We start from the raw sequence: 21990 nt of genomic DNA on the forward strand, positions 1-21990 counted from the left end.
AAATAGTCATGTGTGGGCCCGATTAAGATGGACCACCTCTTGTACCGTATCAAAATGGGCTTGCCTCGATATAAAAAATAATTATTATTTTTTTTAATAAAATTATTTTCTAAAAATTATAAATTTATATATTTTATTAATTAAATAATATTATATATATATATATAACATAATTTCATAATAATTATTTGAATTTACACTCAGATAGAAAATAATAAAATAATCTATTATATATTAATTATTATTGCATTACATAAATATTTAAAAATTAATAAATTAGTGATAACTACATCAAATATAAACATAATATATACATATATATAATTATTTAATATGGTTGAAAAATAATTAATTGTACATGAATAGAAGTATGTATCATCATCATCATCATGATTCATCATGGCAGGTGTCTACTTTTGTTAAATGAAAAATTTATTATTATGTATTTTAAATATTATATATATTTATTTATTTATTTAAAATTATATAATTAATTTCCAATTAACTTCATTAAAATAATTAAAGTTCAATTATATCTCAGAAAACTTAAATTAAATAAGAAAAATTATTAATTTAATTAAATGAAATAATTACTTATCTTTTTAAAATAAAAATGTATGCTTCTCTTCGGTAACCGTTAAAAGGGTTTTAAGAAGGCTCGAAACCCTTCGGTGAATAAGTTTATTATGAAAAACCCAAGAGACTTCTAAATAATACTCTCGTAACACTCTGCAAGTTTTCCCCAACAGTAAGAATGGCCACTTCCATATCTCGGATCTCCAGGAGTAGCCCCGTCGCTAGGGCGGCTGCCGGCCTAATTCGTTGCGGCTTTGCAACCGAGGGGACGAAGACTATAACTCCGTCCGCGGATATGATCAAATGGGATTACATGTGCCAGATGCAGATGATGCCGCTCGGTCAATCGGCTCCTAAGGTCACTATTGATGCCCGGTCGTCTCCTACAGGTTTTGCTTCTTAATTTCAAATTGCTTTCGGTGTTTCCTTTTTGTCAGTGGACCTTTTTAGGATTTAGGAGTTTTTTGGTTCATCGTTATTTCAGTTTTGGCCTTGTTAAGCTGCGTAAGAATGTGAGAAGTGAACGATGACTTTTTTTTTTTTTGAAAGGGGAAATGATTGTGGAATTGACGGATTTTGGTCTTAGGATGATGAAGATGTTTTGCTTACTGGATTCTGTGAATTTGGCTAAGAAATGGTTGTCGAGACTCCAATTTATTGGAATAATATTTATGTTTTCTAGAAGGAAGTTATCCACTGGATAGTTAGTGATGATCCATATAGGGTTATCGGGTTCTTAGGTTTGCTTCTTTTTTTCCTTCATACTTCGATGATTCTTGTTTGCTATGGATGTGGCGTTGTTGGCTGTTGATAAAGGCAAACCCTAATCCAGTGTAGGCTTGTGATGAGCCTTCAGGTTAACTTCATCAGTAGAATTTCAGTGTACTGTTAGTTCCTATATGGTGATTTCACTGGAACTGGAATTTTGTTGTGTTTGCTTTGGCTGGTAGTACCGTAAATTTGAAGGTTTTCCATATATTCTTGCCGGAGAAAATTCATGTGGCACATTTGGGATTAACAAGGAATTATCTATTATGGAAATCAGTCTGAGAAAACTTGGGGGTAGAATGTTCTAGATGGAGTTCCAGATTTATAAAAAGTATCTTCGATAGTGGTTGTTTTTCTGCTTTCATATAAAACAAGGACACTGAAGGCATTTCCATATGTCAGTCAAAGTGATCTAGAGCATTATGTCTTCATATGGTTCAGGTTTTTAAATCGTCAGCATCATAACTACCAAGTCCAAGCCTCTATTTATTTGCCATCAGTCTACAATGGAAGAGGACAAGTCAGGGCTTGCTTCCTCTCACTTAGAAGGGAATACCTAGGTATTATTCCTAAAACCAAATTGTGATAGACCAGAAATCTTGTGGCTCGACTTGAAATCTAACTACAGTCTTTGCTTTAGACCTCCAGTCTAACACTAAATCTGGAAAGTTAGTAAAAAATCCTTAAGATTAGGAAACCAGTGTTACGTTCTTCTCTATGCAAATGTAAGTTACTTCATCAATAAAAATCAACCAATAAAGTTAGCAAGAGAACTGTCTTGTAGACTATCAAACTTTAGGAGATTGAAAAGTTCTCCCCAACTAGCCCCCACCACAGGTCATCAAGGCCAAAAATCAAACAAGTAAGATTCATGCTTGCTGCAAGACTTCTCAGCAGTCACCCATTTTTTTTTCAAAATAAAAGAAAATTCGAATTAAAAGGTACCAACGGGGTACCGCCCAATATGCAATTCTCAGCAGTCACCCATGACTAGATCCTTAACATGGGATCATAATAAAAAGCTTAATATAGTTGTGCTTTCTCGACCGCTAAGATGAAAGAGCAATTTTTTAGGCTATCCTTACTGAGTGGCTGTTCTCTACTATAAAATTGTCAGCTGGATAAGATCTTGGAACAGGGATTCAAGGATTTTTTTTCTTTTCCCCTTTCTGGTGATGCTGTAGTTGGATGTTGCAGATTGTCTACTCGTCTTTATTTGGTGCGACAAGATATCATTTCATAGTACAATAATTTTTTTGTAGTCTAATGCTTCAGTAGTTTGTCATGTGGTTGTCTCACTATGTTGATGTATTGGGAAAAAAAACCAGCAGGACGTTCATTGTTTGGTGGCCTCAGCAACAGTTTTTCTGGTTTCCTGAACCCATCAAGGGAAATGACAATGGCATGCAGCAATTTCTTGCATCAGGTCAGCAATTTAACGTTTGATATTTTATGTCTATTAGAAGTAATCTGATAATATTGCACAGAGGCTAAAACATTTTAGCACTTGCTGTTGTTGCTGATCTAACTCAAATTTTCAGAGTTGTGAATAATTAGAGGAGTCTTCTCCTGTACATGATTCTTCTAATATTTGCATTTCCTAGCAGATTATGAATTAGGTGGTGAATGTAGTATAGTGTCTATCTGGCCTTCCTTACGTTTCTTTTTCACTTCTATTGGAACAAACTTAGCGCTAAGATGTTGATAACTGACTATACTTGGTACGTCTTTGTTAAGATGGAGAATTGGACCAAGAACTTTCTTTCTTTCTCATTAACCAAATCACTCATTTGCAACGTATGATTCTATTTTATCACTAGACCAATCACCACTCGAGTTTTTTCTTTTTCTTGTGAATGAACAATATCTCTTTATGCAAACCAGGTGATTTCTCAAAAGCAATAGGTAAGTGAACCTGATACTATTACCTTCTGAGTCTCAAATAATTTGCTTAGGAGTCAGTACACAAAGATATAAGGTCATTTCTTCAATTTGCTCTTCACTTATAAGGTCTTACCCATATCTTTTTTTTTGTCAATGTTACTAAGTGATATACAGCTGCTTTGGAAAGTCAAGTAGTATTTCTTTTCTGTATTTCAAATACTTTGTGCTGTACGCAACAAATTATTGCTTGTTTTTTTAATGACTTCAGTACCTGTGGGATTATCAACGGTACCTCTTTTGGGAAAATGTTAATAAATCCCAAAATCATCTTTATAATGCCTGTATTTATGAATTTCTGTTCAGTAGTCGAAAAAGAATTTAAGGAGGCTAGCCTTGTTTTGTTTAGGAAAAAAATATAAGGTTGAGCAGAAGGAATCTATTCCAAGTCTTAAGTGAACTTTATCATTTTTTGACCATGTTACGTCAGTTAATGCCTGTGTTTGTTTATCTAAAACTTTTTTTAAGTCCACTATTACTTCACCGCTTCTAAAGAACTCTACGATAGTTGGTGCAGAGAAGCAGCTTGTTGGACAGTGCCCATGGTTTCTAAAACATACTCTAAATTCTATTGTTTTTTTTTTTTCGCATTACAGCAACAAAGGACATTCATACAAATGAGGACAGTTCTGAAAGTTGTCGATAACTCGGGGGCAAAGAAAGTGATGTGCATTCAGGCTTTGAAGGGAAAGAAAGGGGCGAGATTGGGGGACACAATTATTGCATCAGTGAAGGAAGCAATGCCTAATGGAAAAGTAAAGAAAGGTAAAGTTGTGTATGGTGTGGTTGTGCGTGCTGCCATGCAGCGGGGACGTTGTGATGGGAGCGAGGTGAAGTTTGATGACAACGCAGTCGTGCTGGTTGACAAGCAAGGCCAACCAATCGGAACCAGAGTATTTGGGCCAGTTCCTCATGAGCTAAGGCAGAAAAAGCATATCAAAATCCTTTCTTTAGCACAACATATTGCCTGAGGTATGGATTTCGTGTTTTAAAAACGAAAAATAGGGTTAGAATTGGAAATTTCGAGCAAGATCGATTAGGAGGAAAAAAAAACAGAGAGATGAAAAAAAAAAGGGCTTTTGAAGACTTACCTCAACATGAGCCCAACACATCCTTTTTCAGACTACGAACAAGTGATGTTCTTCCTGGATTTCATTCTTTTTATTAGAACATCCCTTCAAATGAAATCTTGATCACCGATGAAAATGCTAGTGATTTCTTGATTAGTTTATGGATTATCAATTGAAGATTCCCTGCTTATATAATGGGTATCTGACTAAACACCTTATCGGTATGAAATTTCTTATGTTTTTTTTTCTACTTTTGGTTCTTTTTAAACATTAAGTTTTTATGTAATTCATGTATAAACCCAGATATGTTTTAGTATCCTCTGAAACATTAATAGATCTGTCACTTGTAGAAAACTATGAAAAATAAAACTCACACCCATTTGAAACTCTAACTGTAATAGAATGATTTCTTTTAACGTAATATAATATATATATATAGAGAGAATATGACCAAGAGTTTAAAGACCGACTCTCTGTGAAAGGGAATCATAAATACCCATTAAGTCAGATTAAATAAAAGATTCTTCTTTATTTATTTATTTTTTATTTGTAAAGAGTACCGGTACATCCGAGAATTCTTAATCGGCTAGTTCTAAATAGCCCCAGAACCGTGGAACAAAGGATTATCCAGGACCTACACCGAGGTATTGACGGTGATTCTCAAATATCGCAGAACAGAATGTGATACGAGTCGAGGTTGGGCCCGAAAAGCCCAGCCAACGATGGGCTATGAACTGGAAATCCGAAAGAGCCCAACGCCAGCTTTTAAATTAATTAAAAATTTAAATATTCTTAAAAAATACTTTTAGATTCTATAAAAAGAAATTAAGATTAAATCACGTGAAATAATTATATATAAATAAAATTCAGATCTTCAAAGAAGAACTAAAATAATTACGATTATGATTTTTGTTTATATAAATGCGTCAACAAAAGTCTTAAAAATTACATTACTTGCTTATTAATTTTTTAATAAAAAATAAAAATAAAAGAAATAATACAATAATTTACGACAACGACTTTATTTATATATATACATATATATATTTATATATATAATCATGTGACGATGACACCGTATTGACAATTATGTAAGAAGGCGATCCCATTTTTCGCCTTGTAAAATGGATTAGTTGACGAGTAAAATACTTCATGTAGTTCTTTTTTTTTTAATTCACAATAAACAAAAAATTAAGGCGAAAATAATTTTTATATTAATTTTACTTTAAATGTAAAAAATATTTATGCAAAATTTAAATATTTATATTATATAAATTAATTTATGTAGTTTAAAATTTATTATTATTTTCTGTAAAAAAAAAAATGTTTATTACAGTCATGTCAAACCATTTTGATTATGATATATATATATATATATATATACACATAATACACCGACATATCTTCTGGTGCGCTTTGTCTTCGTATGCCACGTGTAGCGAAAGTGGGCCCACCACCTTCCTTAAATTATCATTAATAAAAATTTCATGGGCTCCAATGCTTTCTTCACTCTTTCCTTCTGGTAGTTACTGCACTGCGCATAGAACCGTTACATCTACAGAAACAAAACCGCTTTTCACATGTGAAGGGCATTCTTGTCATTTCACATTTTAAGACACGTGGCAAACTGTTGAAGCGAAGACAAACCAATTCATACTCTCAGAGTTCGAAGCCCCGTTCCGTGTCCATATAATACAATACAGGTCTTAACAAACCTCCATTCATAATTACTCACGCGCACTCACGCACTCATGCTCTAAGCTTCTAAGCAACAGCTCCATCCAAGAGACGCAACAAAGAAAAACCAGAGAAACTCCGGCACCCGAACCCGAGAAACCGGATTCAGCTACGGAGAGAGGAAGAAGAAGATGAGAACCAGTAACCACCTGATAGGCCTCGTAAACTTCTTAACCTTCTTGCTCTCGATACCGATCCTCGGCGGTGGCATATGGCTGAGCAGCCGAGCGAACAACACCGACTGTCTCAAGTTCCTTCAATGGCCGCTCATCGTTATCGGCGTAGCCATCATGGTCGTCTCACTCGCGGGCTTCGCCGGCGCGTGTTATCGGAACACTTTCCTCATGTGGCTCTACCTCTTCGTCATGTTCTTCGTCATCGCCGCGCTCATCGGGTTCATCATCTTCGCGTATGCGGTGACAGATAAAGGGTCGGGTCGACCCGTGATGAACCGGGCGTACTTGGAGTACCGCTTGGATGACTATTCGGGTTGGTTGAAGGACAGAGTGGCGGATGAGAGTTATTGGGGGAAGATCAGCTCCTGTATTAGGGATTCTAGAGTTTGTGCGAAGATGGGAAGGAGCTTTAATGGCGTTCCCGAGACTGCTGACATGTTCTTCATGAGAAGGCTCAGTCCTATTGAGGTATGTATAATCATATCAGTATATCTATATCGATATATATATATATATATATATATGATTCCATTGTTGTAATTACATGACAACAAACAGAGAAAAGGATTTTCACTTTAGCTTGATTATATTTAAAAGTTTCACTCTGTATATAATTATAGTTTTAAATCTAAAAAGCGTTTTCTCTTTTGTCTTTTGAATTCTTCTGTGTATTTCTATATATTATATATAAGATGGTGGTGAGATTTAGAACAGATTAACTTTGAAAAAGGAAGGATATTCAAAAGTGAATACACTTAAAGGAAAGAAAATGGATTACTTGGAAAAGTGGTAGATCTGGTTTTAAGCTTTTAGAGACTTGTTTAGGTGTTTCTGTGCATGTAGGAAATTTGAATACATACATATCATACACACACACACACACACACACACACACACACACACACACACACACACACACACACACACACACACACACATGTACATACACAACATGCATACTAATTGATTAAGATTTCTGGGTTTTAAGAGTTTGATATTTGAAGCAACTTTCCGGAATCTGTGGTCAATTAATTGCCAGCTTGGTTTTGTTTGGTAACCGAGAAAATCCACCATTTTTATGCAAAAAAAGGAAAGTAAGTTTAAATTTTGATGCTCATGCTCATCAGACAATAGTAATGATTAAACCTGTGCTTGCTGATTTTAGAAATGGATTATATTTTATGAAACTTATATTTTTTTTTAACTCTAAAATTTTCATATCACGTAAACATTTTTTATTCATATAATTATATAAAAGATTAGAAAATTATTACACACTTTACTTTGCTATATTGATGAAAAGGATGTCATCGTCGACCAAAAAAACTCACGCATCAAACAAAAATGAGAACTATTAGACAAGATGCGGTGTCGTTTTACTATTAGATACATACATACATACATACATACATATATATATATTTATATTTTTAATTATTTGTCAATTGTATTTGTCAGCGGACAAGTTTCTTTCCCAATATATATATATATATATATAAATGTATGGGTTAAGGGGGTCACGTCATATCTTCATGTTTATCCGGGGAGTAACTTCCAAGTTTCTTTCCCGGTATACTTTTATAAATCGAGAAATTTAACAATTATTTTTTCAAAAAAATTTAATTATTATTTTTTAAAATTTTTTTTAATCTTATATTATATTAGTAATAAAATTAACAAAAGATATTTTGAAAATTAATTTGGGTTATTTAAAAAATTAATTTTCTAGAATATATATATATTTTTTTTTAATCAATTCAATCACTTTACACTTTTTTTAAATTCTTGGCCAAATAAAGAGGACAGAATATTCCTTTGATAAATTTTATTAAATAATATCCTTTTTTTTTTCTCCCTTTGATGAAAAAAAGTAGCTTTTTTTTTTTAGGGTTTATCCATTTGATTGAGACTTTTGGCAAAGGGGTATCTGTTAATTTTTAAAATTACTTATTTTTTTATTTAGTCTTTACTAAATAAATAAACATACGTGTGTGTGTGTGTGTGTGTATGTATATATATATATTAAAATGTTGATTATGCAAAAATATTATGTTTTTAGTGTTAAAATTATTTTTTAAGTAACATAAATGTTAATTTTTTGATTAACACCTAATTAAGAATGTAAATAAGGAAATTAGTATTTTAATTAGTTCATCCAATTTTAATAATTATTATGATTTCAGTTAGATATTTTAAATGTTGAAAATCTTTGGAAGATTGAACAAAGTCAACGATGTCATTAAATAAATTGGTTTCACTTTGGGAGATTTAAATCTAGAGCTGATGATTTCTTGTATAATTGAATATTTATAAATATTAAAATATAATTAATATGATAATTAGATAAATATTGTGAAAATTTGGTATCTCAAAAATATTTTTTGAGTGCTTAATTTTTATTTTTTTTTATGTATAATAGTTAGTTATATAAAATATTTTGTAAAAACTTCTGTATATTTCATAAAAGTTAAAAATTAAATTGAAGAGAAAAATATATTATACCTGCCGTAATGTTTTTTTTTTTTTTATATTCTTCATATTGCATAATGCAACGGTAACTCTCCATGTATATATATATGAGGGAACCTAAACCATTTGATCTATGCAGTCCGGTTGCTGCAAGCCACCAACGGATTGCGGCTTCACCTACGTGAACGAGACAGTCTGGACTGCCGGAGGCGGGCCGGTAGGGACCAACGTAGACTGCAGCCGATGGGGAAATGAGCAAGAGCTACTATGTTACCAGTGCGACTCCTGCAAAGCCGGTGTACTAGGTAGCCTGAAGAAGAGTTGGAGGAAGGTTTCAGTCATCAACATCGTAGTGTTGATAATCTTGGTGATCTTTTACGTGGTCGGATGCGCTGCATTCAGGAACAATCGCAGGATCGACAATGACGAATCCTATGGTATGGCTAGAATGACAAAGGCTCAACCTAGTCATTTCCAGCTCTAACCAATACACGAACTGGAGAAGCTATATATATATATGCAATATGAATGTTTAGAGATTGGGAAGCGCTTTTGGTTGGGGAAGATTTTCAGTTTGAAGGTTTTGGCATTCCATTTTCAGGGCTGGTTTCTGTTTCAGACATGGATACGGTTTTGAATTTTCCCAGAAAGGGTGGGTGTACATGTTGGTGTCTTGATAATCTATTTTCTGCTTGTCTAGCTTTGTATTCTCATGGGTGAATATCATCAAAGAAAATATTTTCTCTTCTGGAAAAAGTTGAAGTCGTTTGGCAAAATGATAAGCTGTTAAAAAGTGGAAAGTAAATTAAAGTATTATTTCTATCGGAATAATTTAGTTTTTTGCAATAAGATTATTATTATTACACAGATATGTAAACATATATAAACCAAGAAAAAAATTAAAAGAAAAAAGAAGAGAGAATATCTTTGAAAAACAAATAATTTTTTTTTTTTTTTTACAGAATAGCAAATCAGTCACCCAAAAAAAAAAAAAAAATTCATAGAATTTTTTGAGAAAGTACTGAATCATATATATTTAGATAAAATTGTAAGCTGTCCCCAGTGGAAGAGATGTAATATAAGATGTAGAGTTAGAATGGGGGATAGATTTGTACATTTCCAAGATGTTGAGAAGAAGAAACTGCTTCCTGTGCTTTTGAATATTTGAAGAAACCAATGAAGGGAGGCTACAGATCACAATGACAAAGGAGAGTCTCTCAAGTAATGCTTACAGGGGCAATTACTGTCTCCAAAGTTCAGATGCACCCAAAAAAAAATAGAGTTTCTATATATATATATAGATAGCAAGTACAGTATCATTACAAATTACAAGCACCAATTCTTAAGAGCTGGATGTTAATTTAGTCAGTAACATTTTTTAAAATTCATAATCTAACAGCTAAAAGATTAGCGTTCGGCATCGATATTATGAATTCGAACTTACTATACATTAAATCTAACATTAAAAAACAGTTCGGGTGACTAGAATTTTCATTTTCTTAACCAGGGTTGGTTCTCTCTTTCTTTTTTCAAGAAATGAAGGGTAGGTCAGATTTCTGTTTGTGAATCTCCTGATTAAGGAAAGCTAGTCGACACGAAATATTTGTTTCATCCAAAAATTTCGTGACGAAGCCTAATTTAGTCATTTATGCAACCCTACTAATATATTAATGAGTTAAGTTTTAAATTCCGTTACTCTACCAACACTTTGATGAATTAAACACTAGATTTTGCTGAATCAAAGTGGGTTGACCACCGCTAGTTTCTAACATAACACAAATTAGTGAATTTTAGATCTCCAATAAGATTCGAACTCGTGACACAAGGATTGGCTTAAACCTTGTTTCCCTAGATTACCGAGATTTTACATGGAAGACATGGTGTAGTATAATGTGCCTAGACATAGTTGCACAATGCCCACACCTCACATGCACACTTGGAAAATGAAAACAATGCAGAAGATATAAAGCTTTATATAAAATAACAGTAAGTGTTATCATAGGCAGTCAACTTTGATCCACCAGAACATGGCTCCAGCTGGGTTGGTCCTATTCTGAAAGGAGAAGGAAACAAAACACCGGATGAGGCCAACTATAAATCACAGAAAATGCTGCATGAAAATGGTGGTCCTACAGAGATGAAATCAAAATACTAAATAACAATCTGGTTCTATATCAACTTTGGTACTAATCATGTAATGTAACATGGGATCTGATAACTATGCAGTATCTGATGATTATTATAATAAATTTACTAATTACTGTGGAATGTTAAAAAATGACCATGGAAGTATAATGTCTCGCATAACTTCTGGACAAGATGAAAGAACCCTATTCAAACTCCCACTATTTATATCTGTCACTTTTACAGTCATAAAATGGAATGCAAAACAAAAGAAACTGAATATAACAAAACGACTGCAGATAATATCTCATGATAAAAACAGTAAGAAGCCATGTCAACCTGAGCAAATTAGTGATGTAGGAAAACTATGATTCATTTGTACAATTAGGAATTCAGGGATAAAAAACCTAAATGTCACACCTAGAGTTTCTTAAATATCACATTTAAGAAGTTTTAAGCATCACATTTAATAGTTTGGTTGTATCACACAACCAGAAAACTGAGAACCTCTTAAAAATATTATTGAATAACTTGAATGCTCTAATAAATAAAACTACGAGTTATTTACAATAATCTCTAAGCAACCTTTCCTAAATAGAATTAAAATAAGAAACAGCAAAGTAATAATGAATGCTAATATTAATAAGAATAAGAAACTTAACACTAATAATATTTAGAATGCTAATCTTTATGCAAATAGGAAAATGTTAATAAGAATAAAAATTTTAAATTACTAAAAATATAATTGATACTCTTAAATAATATAATAATTGATTCCCAAATAGTACTTTTATTTTATATATAATATAATTAAAATTTCTAATTTGTTTAAGAAATCTAGTGTCATTCTGCATCACTTAGCTACTTGTAAACCTAGATATTGCTTTTTTCAGCATAAGAACATCATATTGGCAATCTTATCACATCATTTTCTAAGACTTTCCAGCCTTTTAGTGCAAATATAGCATAAATCCATGTACTTTCAAGTAAATTAAATTATCAATAGACAACATAGAGTTAGTTGAGCCATTATGCCTTGCTTCTTATGTTTCCTAATTCGCTTGCATAAGGAAATATGCATTCCAACCTATCTTTCAGCACGAAAAAACGGTGCCTAGAGGATTGTCTTGCGTTTACTAACAGTAGTTCACTAAAGCTATACTTGGAACAATTCTAAAATTTTGTATAAAATTCCTTTGTGAATTTATATTTATTGAACTAGGAGAAAAATAGAATTTAGAATACACTTTTCCTAACTCCACATGAAATTCATATTAACTCAATTCTTATCATCTTAAAATAGAACTTTAATTCTCTTAATTAAAATAATTTAGAATGGTATTGTTCTAACTCAACATGAAATTCAATATGAGAGCAATTTGTACCATTTCATAACAAAACTTGCATTTCTCTCATAACTATAGATTTATAAATGAATTTAGACATAAATTTTAGGTTTTATAGAAACGTAACTTAAGTGTTTCAAGCTTCGATCATCACCATCATTCCTAACTAGTGCAATTTATTTAGAACTGACAGGATTTGTTGTAAAAGTCAGGGATTTTCTTCATACTGGAGAGGCTATGGCTATTAACAACTGGCTTTTGAGTGTCAATGTTGAATCATAAACCTAAGTACCTAACTGCTCCATAAGCACTTATGCAGCGAAATTGGAGAGTTCTTTTCAAGCAGAATATCAAATAATGACAAGCTAAATGATTAGAACCAAAGTCTCTTAGATAAAAGGATCACAAAAGAACTAATACCAACTGTAAAGTAAAAAAAAATGAAGACGCAAAACTATATCTATATCTTACTTGGTTCCCGATATTCTGTACCACTCAATATATTACTTGGTTCCATTTTCAACTGCTGCCCGATCCTCGCGACATCGTTCTGGGGTCCATCTTGTTATTGTGCGCTCTTCAACAGTATAATTGTCTAAACATGTTGGAGATACTACATCATGACCATTTTTGTTGATGTGAAGAACTAACAATGTCTTTGCAACACTTCCACATAACCTGACAGTGCAATGAATATCAGACCACACCCTTAACCGTTCATTCACCTCATCATCTCCATCAGAAATGATCAACACAGCAAATTCAGAATGAACCAAAGACGGGTGATGACGATAAGCAACAAAGTCAACACCATATTGCAGTCCTGACCTCACTACCCAATTCTTTTTACGGAGATGAGAATATGCCTTGTAAAAGAAAGGAAATTTCGCCTCCTTAGTTTTCATATAGTGCCATAATTCTTCATCATTCCTTGCTTCACAATCTTCAACAGAAACTTTAATACATTTTAATGCATAGCATAAATAAAATGCTTCCTCCATACCCAACTGAATCCATTGCCTGTCCTTCTCAGCTGTGACAATTTGTCTGCCAAAACAAGCATGATTGAGAAGCTCAGCTTCTTCAGGTTTCACAGCAAGAAGAACACTGCAACCTGACAATAACCCCCCGACATCTGATTCAATTAGAGAAGACTGAAGTTGCAAGATGATTTTTGACATGGGATCTGCAAGAGCTTTTGCTTCTGATCCTTTTCCTTTCCATCTTGGAGCCATCAAGCTGTTCAAACTGTTATAAAAGTTCGAATTCAATTATTTGATTCTGCTTAGAAGATATTTCCTACAATATGTTATATACACTAAGTCTTTGTACCTCACAGCACATTTAACCCATTGAATGCATGAGATGAGGTTGTGATTTGTGATTACATAGTAAGAATATATTTTGATAAACATATAGATAAACTGCAAAAAAGTACCCTTTGCATTGATTAGAAGGTAACAGTGCAGGACGAGTGGTGATTAAACTAGTTTGCCACATGGATAGTTTAGAAATAGAAGAAATTTAGATGAGAAACAAAATAATAAAGATAGGTCAGAAGAAATTAGAGATCAAGGTAAAAAAAATATCGGAAGAAATAGATTGAACAAAATAGGTTAGTGTAATTTTCTGAAATGTAACAATATTAAAAACAGATTCTACGCTTGCAACAGTGACAAATATTACAGAATCAAGATCTACAATATTCTATGGTTGAAACAGTGACACGTGTGAAAGAATAAAAAATCTAAGGTAAACCACAGAATCAAGAGGATTTAGTGCTCGCATATGAACAGTCTATACCCAGTTGAAGTTGTTGTTCTGCAGTTTATATAAATTCAATTTCTTCGACTATAATCAAATGGAAAATCAGGTACGTAAAAGGTATTTTTCCCTTCCCCAAAGATCTCAGCATTACTGGCATTCCATGACAAAGAAAACCCGAGAACAACAAGAAACCTTTCTCCAACCAAGCTAATTAAACAAACCACAGCACCCTCCAAGGAAATATATAACAGAACACCCATACCCAAATCTCTCCCCGGTCTGGTGAAGAACACACAAGTTCACTAGGTCACTTCAGCCTCTGCCCAGGTGTCCTGGATTAGGATATTCTAGACTGAGATATGATCAAAGTACAATATACGTTAACGTAATTTATCATAAATGTATATATAGATCGATATCTTTCACAACTTTTAATCACGTAGGCATATCATCAAACATTTTCCATGCACTCGAAAATAAAACTGGTAACCTTTTACATCAAACACCAGGGGAAACCCATGTACAGAATCAAGTAAAAGTTCAGAGTAAAGCAAGAATGGCATGTTCCCACGAATCATATTAGATCAGTTTATTATAATTAAACCGGAGTTTAGTTCATACCTCCGGTTATAGACTGTTGAAGAATATAAAGTTCCAGCAAAACTTGCAGTCGATTGATCCTGCTGAAACTTTTCGTCGTAAATTGTCAACTTAAATAAATACTTGCACGGTGAGCACCTTGACCGTTCAAGCAAAGAAACATAAGGTGACGTCTTTCCATGCAGACAAAACGACACCGTAGTGCAGGAATACATGCGATAAACACAAGATATTTATTCTACTAATATTTTAGACAAGCCAATCTCAAACCGTAAAACATTATCAATTTCCAAAATCCAAAAACCAGAGTGTCGAGTTCCAAATTTTTCTTTCTCCCAACCCAGTTTTCTCAGTAATCAAACGGAGCCAGATCAACAAAACAATCGACAACTGACTCGAGGAGAACGAAGATGAAAACTGCGTACCTGATTCGAAACGTAAAACCCTAGAAACCGAGAGGAATCATTAAAGGATTGGAGAGGATTTTTAAGCAGGAGAGAAACGTGGTACTTTATGTTGCTGCTCTATTAGCTTAAGCTTGAGGAAGAAAAAATGAATAAAGAAAAAAAGACAGGCAGAAAAAATTTGGAGGGGAAGGGAAAGAGGTTAAAAAACGAAGATGATGAAACGAGGGAGGGAACTGTTTTTACCGGCTACAGCCGGTTGACGATGCGATTTGATTTATATAAACGCGGAAAAGAATACTTCCCACATGCCTTTTCTTTTATTCTGGACTCGAAGTCACTAATTTTTAGACTTGGAAAAATCTAGTCATTATATAAAAAATATATTTATTATTAATGATAAATAATCATTTGAATGTATATTTTACAATAATATATGATTATTAAATAATAAAAAATAATATTATAATAAATCTTGGAAAATGTCTGTTCCAGGTAAATTTAGAAAATCCAAAAAATAAATCTTCAAATCAAAGAACAGTTCAAAGATGATGCAAGTCAAGAATGCAGAACGCAACTATATGAATGTTTGTACTTTCATTTTAATCTATACCCTTCTGCTAAGTGATCTCGCTGTAAATAATGTAATTATACAGTATCAATGAGCTTCCTATAAGCTTCAAAAAATGAAGAAAAGTGGGAAACATGCTATAATCCAATCACTAAGAATTCCTGTTCCAGATCAAGGTTACTGAAAAAATCAAACTATAAACATGGGCATAACAATGTAAGAAGTTCGTTAGTTCACTATGAAGCTCCACACGCCAAGCACGAACAACTCTGTCCGTGTTATCCCTCGAGCACCAACGATGAGTTCATGCTGCTTGGGATTCAGTGGATACTGTTGTCTCGTAGCTGCCTTGACCGTCTTGGGAGCATCTCCGGTTAGAGTCTTCTGAGTTTGTCATTGTAATTGACTTGACGAGTTTCTGGTATAGGGATCGAAGAGCCACAAGGAAAAAACAGATTTGTTATAAAGATGGATGTAGATCAATGATAAATTTGAATGCACTAAACTTGAAGAAATCAGAGACAGATAAGTGCAACCAAATCCATTCAATTTTACAGTGACTAATTTGTACTCTCATTTATCAAAGGAAAGAATCGCAAAAATACTTACAATTGAATTAGGTATAAAATTTACTTAAAATTTAAAATTAAAGTATTATCTTGTTCAAATCTTCATCTTGCTCGTTGTATTCTTTTAATCCATAAATTTAGAAGTGTTCATTGATTCAGAAGCAGATCAGACTGAATTGGACCAAGGACCGATAAGATAGGGGATCCAAATCAAACACTGGAGTGGTTGAAATTAGGCCCAGAATGGATCAGTATTTTCCAGTTCTATCCTATTTGAACTGAAAAAGACGGAATTCTTTTTCTCAAAATTAGAGTTTTAATTTTTTTAAAAATTGATGTTTTTCTTTTTTTGCTAGTCCGGTGCACTTTCGAAGCAGACCTAATTTTTTGGTCCTCTCATTCATGGACCAAGGACTGGATCAAATAATCCCATCCAGTCTGATTTTCTGTCCAAACTGAGGTATGAACACCTCTAAGTAGATTAAAGAATTTAAACCAAATTCAATTTTACTATTATATAAAAAAGATTCGCTTAGTATAACCACTAGTTAAAAACAAATATAAAAAAAGAAAACATTCTGACCTCATTTATTGATGAACTACTTTGCTGCTCAAGTTGATGAATTTGTTGCATTGTCATCCCAAACCATTCATCGATCCAACCAAAACAATTTCGATGACTTTCTATAAAAAGAGCTCTTTCACCCTACAAAAAAAGTATGCACCAAAAAGAAAAGGGTCAATCATTTCCATGAGTTCCACCATCTTCACCTGTAAACGGTCAATATTCTTAGTAGCAAGTTTTTTTCCCAATTCTTAAGAGTATGCACATTTACATGGATTCAAGAAGATAAATGAAACAAAATCCTACAAATTTGGAGCCATTTTCGCAATTAAAAAGAATCGACATAGTAACATCAAATATCAAGAGTCGAGAAATATTACTGCTAGCAAAGCTTGCTCAAGTCGATAACCAAAACCCCAGTAGGGTACATCTACTGTTACCAATTTGTACGCCGTCATAACAGGATGACACCTATCCTGAAAATTTTAAGGTAAAATATTAATAATCTGTTAGAATTTTAATATATAACGAATTAGTATAGTCAAACATTAAATAGAATCAGAATTAATTGAATGTCAAATTTATGGAGTATTTGATCTGATGAACTTTTATGGTGCATATAAACCTTCAGTGGATTATTGTTTATTATCGGCATTTAGATATTGTGCTTTTCATAATGAGTAGATCTGCCTAAGTCCTTAAACACAAAGGCCCACTCTGACAGTATTTATATGTATATAAATATTATGGTTGATTTATTGATACCGGAACCTAGGTACCCTGAATCCTAATTGTTCTATACGAAGAACAGAGTAGTACTATCTCCTAAGCACACACTACAAATTCAGGTATTAATCTATCAGAAAACTGTGGATTCTTTAACAGTATACCAGATATTTTTTTAATTGAATTATTAGTTTTCTCATATGCATACATACTATATAACTTAGATTATTATTTGTAGATCTATGAAACTATATGTTCACTATGATTCTGCTTAATCCACAAATTAGAGTCTTAAAAAGATTTACAAGGATATTATGGGATTATCTGTTCTGGAATTTTTATTAAGTAGATGGAGTGATTAGAATGTTTTACAAGATATGACCCAATATAAAGCCAAAGGCATACTTTTTTAAATGAAGGTGAATTCTGTTATAAACAATCAAATGAAGGAACTTGCATCATCTTAGTTACATAGTTACTAGATGAGTTCCCAACCCCGAGAGCTAGAAAGCTAGATCTAGTGAAGTAAAAAGTACAACAAAGAGCATGTGTGGAGTGAAAACTTAGGTTATATTAGAAACGAATTCAAAACTTTTGTGGAATATATTTGTAAGTCCACACTTCAACTGGAAAATTATGAAAATCTTTCCTAAATTAATGGAGTATGAAATGCATTTTTCTAATTCTACTAACAACACCATATTATTTTCTAAAAGAATTTACATCTTCTCATAATTAAACAAACAGTTTACAAACAAATTCTGAAAAATTTGTGAATTAGTTCCAAATATAATTTTACTGAATTTGTCTCATAAAAACAATGAAAACAAAACAAGAGACTTTTGTGCCTGAAAGTGCAATATGTGAAAAGAGAGAATTCTGTTTCAGGTTTCTTTTATGCAGAAATCCACAACAGGAAAGTTGAGACAAGCACCAAAAGAGAGAGCTAGACAGAGAGAATGAATGTGACAGAGACACATGCCTACACGATAATGAGAAAGGGAAAACAAACCTATGGAATTAGAATGAATTTCCTTCACTAATCATATCCATTTATCAAGGAACTACTTTGCTGCTCAAGTTATTAGAAAAGTTATCACTAACCTGCCATCCCTCCAACAGTGGACCACGGCCAGTTCTTGCTGATTTGAATGTGGAGAAGTCCATGTTGTTTCTTCCAACAACATGACTCCAATAATCTCTTGGAGCGGAAGCTATATCAATAATTTCAACTTGTCTGGCTGCCAGTTGTTCTTCAGTTAACGCATGCACCTAATTTTTCATTTTCAAAATCAATAGCTGCTGGTGAAAAAGACATGAAAGAAATGATTGGAGACAGGGTGTTTTCTTATTCGAAGGTCAATTCCAAAGTCATCAATAATTAATATCTCAAAGAAGTTTTCATAATTCAAGTTACTCAAAAAACCACAAATACATTGTCAGAAACTTACATTTTCGGATTTCCCGTTGTCAGCCTTGTGAACAGTTTCAATGGTGAGACGAAATTTGGCAAAGTATGGGCACTAAAGAAGGGAAAACCATAATATGAAATATTTTCCAGGAAATACGTCCACAAAACTGAAAAAGCTAAACAAAAACAACATCATCCTACCTTGATTACTGGGTTAGGTGAGATCCGTCCAGGCAAACCAAAACAAAAAAGAAAAACAAATTAATACAAGTCCAAGATAATAATACATTTGAAAGAAAAGGACATCAATAACAGGTGCAGCTTGAACCTGTTTTGCATATTGGGTATGCATTCCATGCTTCCTCTTGCATGATAAGAGCATCTGCCGGTGCAAAAGTAGTAAGCCAAGTAGGCGCTTTACTGAAAACACAAAGTGAAGAAAAAATGCATTACAATGTCTATTTTAATCATTTGCACAAGAAAGCGACACTGACTAGTGGTCCATTCAACAAACACAATCCTTGAAAGAAAAATTAAATGAAAAACCAACCCTGTAATCATATACTATTACAAGAAAAGGAAAGGTTGTCAAAATATGTAAGCCTATAGAAAATTTTTCAACCCAGTAGTAGCAATGAAAACTAACCTCATGGTAGTAGGTATTAATTTTAATTCTTGAAAGAAAAACCTAGGAGTATGGAGTTGATTTTTCAACTGTACTATTATCGGAAGCTCACAGTTCGGTCAAACTTTGGTGATTTTGAATAAGCACACGAAATAAAGCATTGAATGAACTTGTCCTATCCTTTTCTTATCGTATATGCCCTACTTAGGTAGTCCTATCTCGTGCTATCGTCGTAAGATCACCATATTCCATTGTGATTGCTTTATTCACAATTAATGCAGATAAAATGCAATTTCTAAAAAAGTAGATATCCACAAAGCAGTACAAGAGTTAATCTCAGTAAAGCCAGAAATGGTAATGCCTCCAAGATCCAACGAACATCTTTATAAGAAGTAACTAAATTGATTATAGGTTTTTTATCTTCTTTTGGTACAGATGCTCCTTTGCACTATAATCTAATGTTTAACTCTATATCTATTTAACTCCATAATGGGCTAAATCCTTCAATTTATAGTCCACAGTTCAATTTTATCCAACTCAGAAATATGATCAAATCCTTCTAAGATTTAAAAAAAAAAATTAAATTGTAGCTATTTCATATAAATTCACAAACAATAACTGGCAATAGAATTACCTTTGCAGATGATAAACTTTAGATGTATATTGGCCTTTCCCATATGCATCATCTTCAAAGGGTCTGTCCTCCAAGATATCTACCCCCTCATTGCTGCTTGTGTTCTGCTGCTGCATCTTCATTACCATGTAACTTTGAGCTATCTGATACTGCAACAAAAAAATTAAACTGGGTAAAGGATTAACTTTTAATTCAATAAAAAAGATTCAAACTCGAACCAATTGTTTTACCTCCTCTACCGATAAAGGCATGACAACTCGGCTTCATATTTCAGTACCCAGTTAAGGAAATTATCAAAAAAAGAAGTATTCTCATGAGGAATTTTAAAAACTTTACATATATACAATTTATATATATACACATAGACACAACAAACTTATCCGTATATATATGTAAACACATAAAGATAAAGAAAGAACATCTTTGTAAATCCTTGACCATTAATCACAAGAGAAAGCAAAGAGTGAAGATAAAGCTTGTGCACTTAAACTGAGTATTCATGTCATAGTTCAAAATTCCTCTAAAGAAAACAAAAAAAAAAAAAAAAAGATAAAAACTGAACTAAAATTCTGATCCCTTGTCTGCAAATTTTTTTACATGAAAACCAGTAATAAAACAGTCATCAACGACCATAACCATTGAAAATTGGAGAATACCTAGATATATTCTGTATCTTCTTAATTCTTCATCACTGAACTATACAGGAGATTTAAACCGTAAAATTAACCTACTATTTTCACCAATTTTAAATTGAAATTTTCCACCACAAACAAAAACAATCACGGAGCAAAAATAATAACCAACTGTAGTTCCGAAAATAAGTAATTCCCTATACATATTACCACGTAAACAGTTTTCGGCTAGCTTATGTTCCTGCAAATCAACAAATAATCTAAATAAAACGAAGAATTATAGGAATATGATGATGATGGAAAGGATACAATTCCTTGATTTGAACCATTCCGTCAACTTCCTCTAGAATGCGAGTCTCCTAACAGAGGAGTTCCACTGAAACCTTTGACGTTCACTACGGAAGACTCCAGAGAGAAGAAAAAGGAGGGAGAGGAAGAGATGGAGGAAGAGTAGGAGAATGGCAGGATAGTAAATATAGCAAAATAATAACAAAGCTATGAAGCAGATGGAAAATGCTTATTTTATCTTTTTTAATTTTTAATTGCTTGATAAAAGATGGTCAAAATCATTGCTCAAAGCTTCGTCGTTAAGTCAAATTCTCTCGCTGTTTTGACTTTTCAGATGGACTTTCTCGTTGTTAACGCGTGTGTGTAGTTGATTAATTTAGTTTGCAGGCCAACGACGTCGTATTTTTTAAAATGCATAATAAGAGTTCATGGCACCTTTGGCGCGTGGACGGTGGCCTTCGTCTTTGAGCCCAAACGCTGTCGCGAGCTATCGTTGCGTGGACGGTGTTTCTCTGTACATATATGCGTAAAACGAAAACACTAGATTAAATAATTGCGCGGACAGTTTTTTATATTAATTGATATTTATAAATTATTTAATTAATAAATATATACATTTATTTATAAAATATAAAATATTAATTTTTGTAATTTAATTACATTTAATTTATAAATCTAATTCATTAATTTTTACATTTTTATTAAATTATTAACAAAATCTTACTATCACATAAATATTTTGTAAATAAATATTTTATTTTACACACGTGCATGAATATAATATTTACATACATATATATATATATATTATGCGCACGATACATTGTATCTTTTAAAAAGTTTAGATGCCAACAAAATGAACAAAAATCACTCATTATAAATATATTAAAGTTTATAAATAATTTAGTTTTAGTCTCTTTAATTTCATAATAAATTATGTATTGTCTCAGCATATATGCAAAGGCAATATGTATAGTCCAACCTATTTGTT

At 32.7% G+C, this 21990-nt stretch overlaps 4 protein-coding genes across 10 annotated transcripts; 2 read left to right on the forward strand and 2 right to left on the reverse strand.

The window, feature by feature from the left end:
- The first annotated feature begins 654 nt into the window (after nt 1-654).
- LOC110825945 (Ribosomal protein L14p/L23e family protein) lies at nt 655-4605 on the forward strand. Of its 2 annotated transcripts, none has more exons than XM_022056496.2 (3): nt 655-965; nt 2673-2770; nt 3882-4605. In XM_022056496.2, exons 1-3 carry the CDS (start codon nt 755-757, stop codon nt 4254-4256), a joined length of 684 nt encoding a protein of 227 aa, XP_021912188.1. In that variant the 5' UTR covers nt 655-754; the 3' UTR covers nt 4257-4605. The 2 variants fall into 2 exon arrangements, with proteins under 2 accessions (XP_021912188.1, XP_021912189.1); XM_022056497.2 differs by having other exon boundaries at nt 2676-2770.
- A 1454-nt stretch (nt 4606-6059) lies between these two features.
- Nucleotides 6060-9436, forward strand: LOC110825946 (tetraspanin-3-like). Its single transcript, XM_022056498.2, has 2 exons — nt 6060-6736; nt 8877-9436. Exons 1-2 carry the CDS (start codon nt 6224-6226, stop codon nt 9219-9221), a joined length of 858 nt encoding a protein of 285 aa, XP_021912190.1. The 5' UTR covers nt 6060-6223; the 3' UTR covers nt 9222-9436.
- Nucleotides 9437-10517: 1081 nt separating this feature from the next.
- Nucleotides 10518-15276, reverse strand: LOC110825942 (tRNA-splicing endonuclease subunit Sen2-1-like). Of its 6 annotated transcripts, none has more exons than XM_088214417.1 (5): nt 15000-15276; nt 14596-14747; nt 14237-14306; nt 12679-13455; nt 10518-10790 (listed from the first exon to the last, which is right to left on the reverse strand). In XM_088214417.1, the coding sequence occupies exon 4, from the start codon at nt 13440-13442 to the stop codon at nt 12711-12713; it is 732 nt and encodes a 243-aa protein (XP_088070543.1). In that variant the 5' UTR covers nt 13443-13455; nt 14237-14306; nt 14596-14747; nt 15000-15276; the 3' UTR covers nt 10518-10790; nt 12679-12710. The 6 variants fall into 6 exon arrangements, with proteins under 6 accessions (XP_088070543.1, XP_088070542.1, XP_021912184.1 ...); XM_088214416.1 differs by having other exon boundaries at nt 14237-14326; XM_022056492.2 differs by lacking the exon at nt 14237-14306 and having other exon boundaries at nt 14596-14657; nt 15000-15273.
- A 280-nt stretch (nt 15277-15556) lies between these two features.
- LOC110825943 (uncharacterized) lies at nt 15557-21219 on the reverse strand. Its single transcript, XM_022056495.2, has 10 exons — nt 21021-21219; nt 20310-20340; nt 20080-20228; nt 19149-19240; nt 19022-19029; nt 18861-18932; nt 18514-18681; nt 17064-17159; nt 16702-16824; nt 15557-15967 (listed from the first exon to the last, which is right to left on the reverse strand). The coding sequence occupies exons 1-10, from the start codon at nt 21038-21040 to the stop codon at nt 15854-15856; spliced, it is 873 nt and encodes a 290-aa protein (XP_021912187.1). The 5' UTR covers nt 21041-21219; the 3' UTR covers nt 15557-15853.
- Between the last annotated feature and the right edge of the window lie 771 nt (nt 21220-21990).

This window comes from Carica papaya, chromosome 2 (assembly GCF_054855325.1).
Source record: "Carica papaya isolate Zhongbai chromosome 2, ASM5485532v1, whole genome shotgun sequence".
Lineage (NCBI taxonomy): Eukaryota > Viridiplantae > Streptophyta > Magnoliopsida > Brassicales > Caricaceae > Carica > Carica papaya.

Excerpts from the sequence above, each read along its gene's own strand:
- LOC110825945 (XM_022056496.2), top strand. The coding sequence starts at position 755 with ATGGCCACTTCCATATCTCGGATCTCCAGGAGTAGCCCCGTCGCTAGG. Across the intron at positions 966-2,672 it reads TGCCCGGTCGTCTCCTACAG|CAGGACGTTCATTGTTTGGT; the intron begins GTTTTGCTTCTT and ends AAAAAAAACCAG. Across the intron at positions 2,771-3,881 it reads GCAGCAATTTCTTGCATCAG|CAACAAAGGACATTCATACA; the intron begins GTCAGCAATTTA and ends TTCGCATTACAG.
- LOC110825946 (XM_022056498.2), top strand. The coding sequence starts at position 6,224 with ATGAGAACCAGTAACCACCTGATAGGCCTCGTAAACTTCTTAACCTTC. Across the intron at positions 6,737-8,876 it reads GAAGGCTCAGTCCTATTGAG|TCCGGTTGCTGCAAGCCACC; the intron begins GTATGTATAATC and ends TGATCTATGCAG.
- LOC110825942 (XM_022056488.2), bottom strand. The coding sequence starts at position 14,789 with ATGTATTCCTGCACTACGGTGTCGTTTTGTCTGCATGGAAAGACGTCA. Across the intron at positions 13,456-14,595 it reads TCAACAGTCTATAACCGGAG|TTTGAACAGCTTGATGGCTC; the intron begins GTATGAACTAAA and ends CTTTTATAACAG.
- LOC110825943 (XM_022056495.2), bottom strand. The coding sequence starts at position 21,040 with ATGGTTCAAATCAAGGAATT. Across the intron at positions 19,241-20,079 it reads AAAGTTTATCATCTGCAAAG|TAAAGCGCCTACTTGGCTTA; the intron begins GTAATTCTATTG and ends TTGTGTTTTCAG. Across the intron at positions 15,968-16,701 it reads GTAGTTCATCAATAAATGAG|AAACTCGTCAAGTCAATTAC; the intron begins GTCAGAATGTTT and ends TCCCTATACCAG.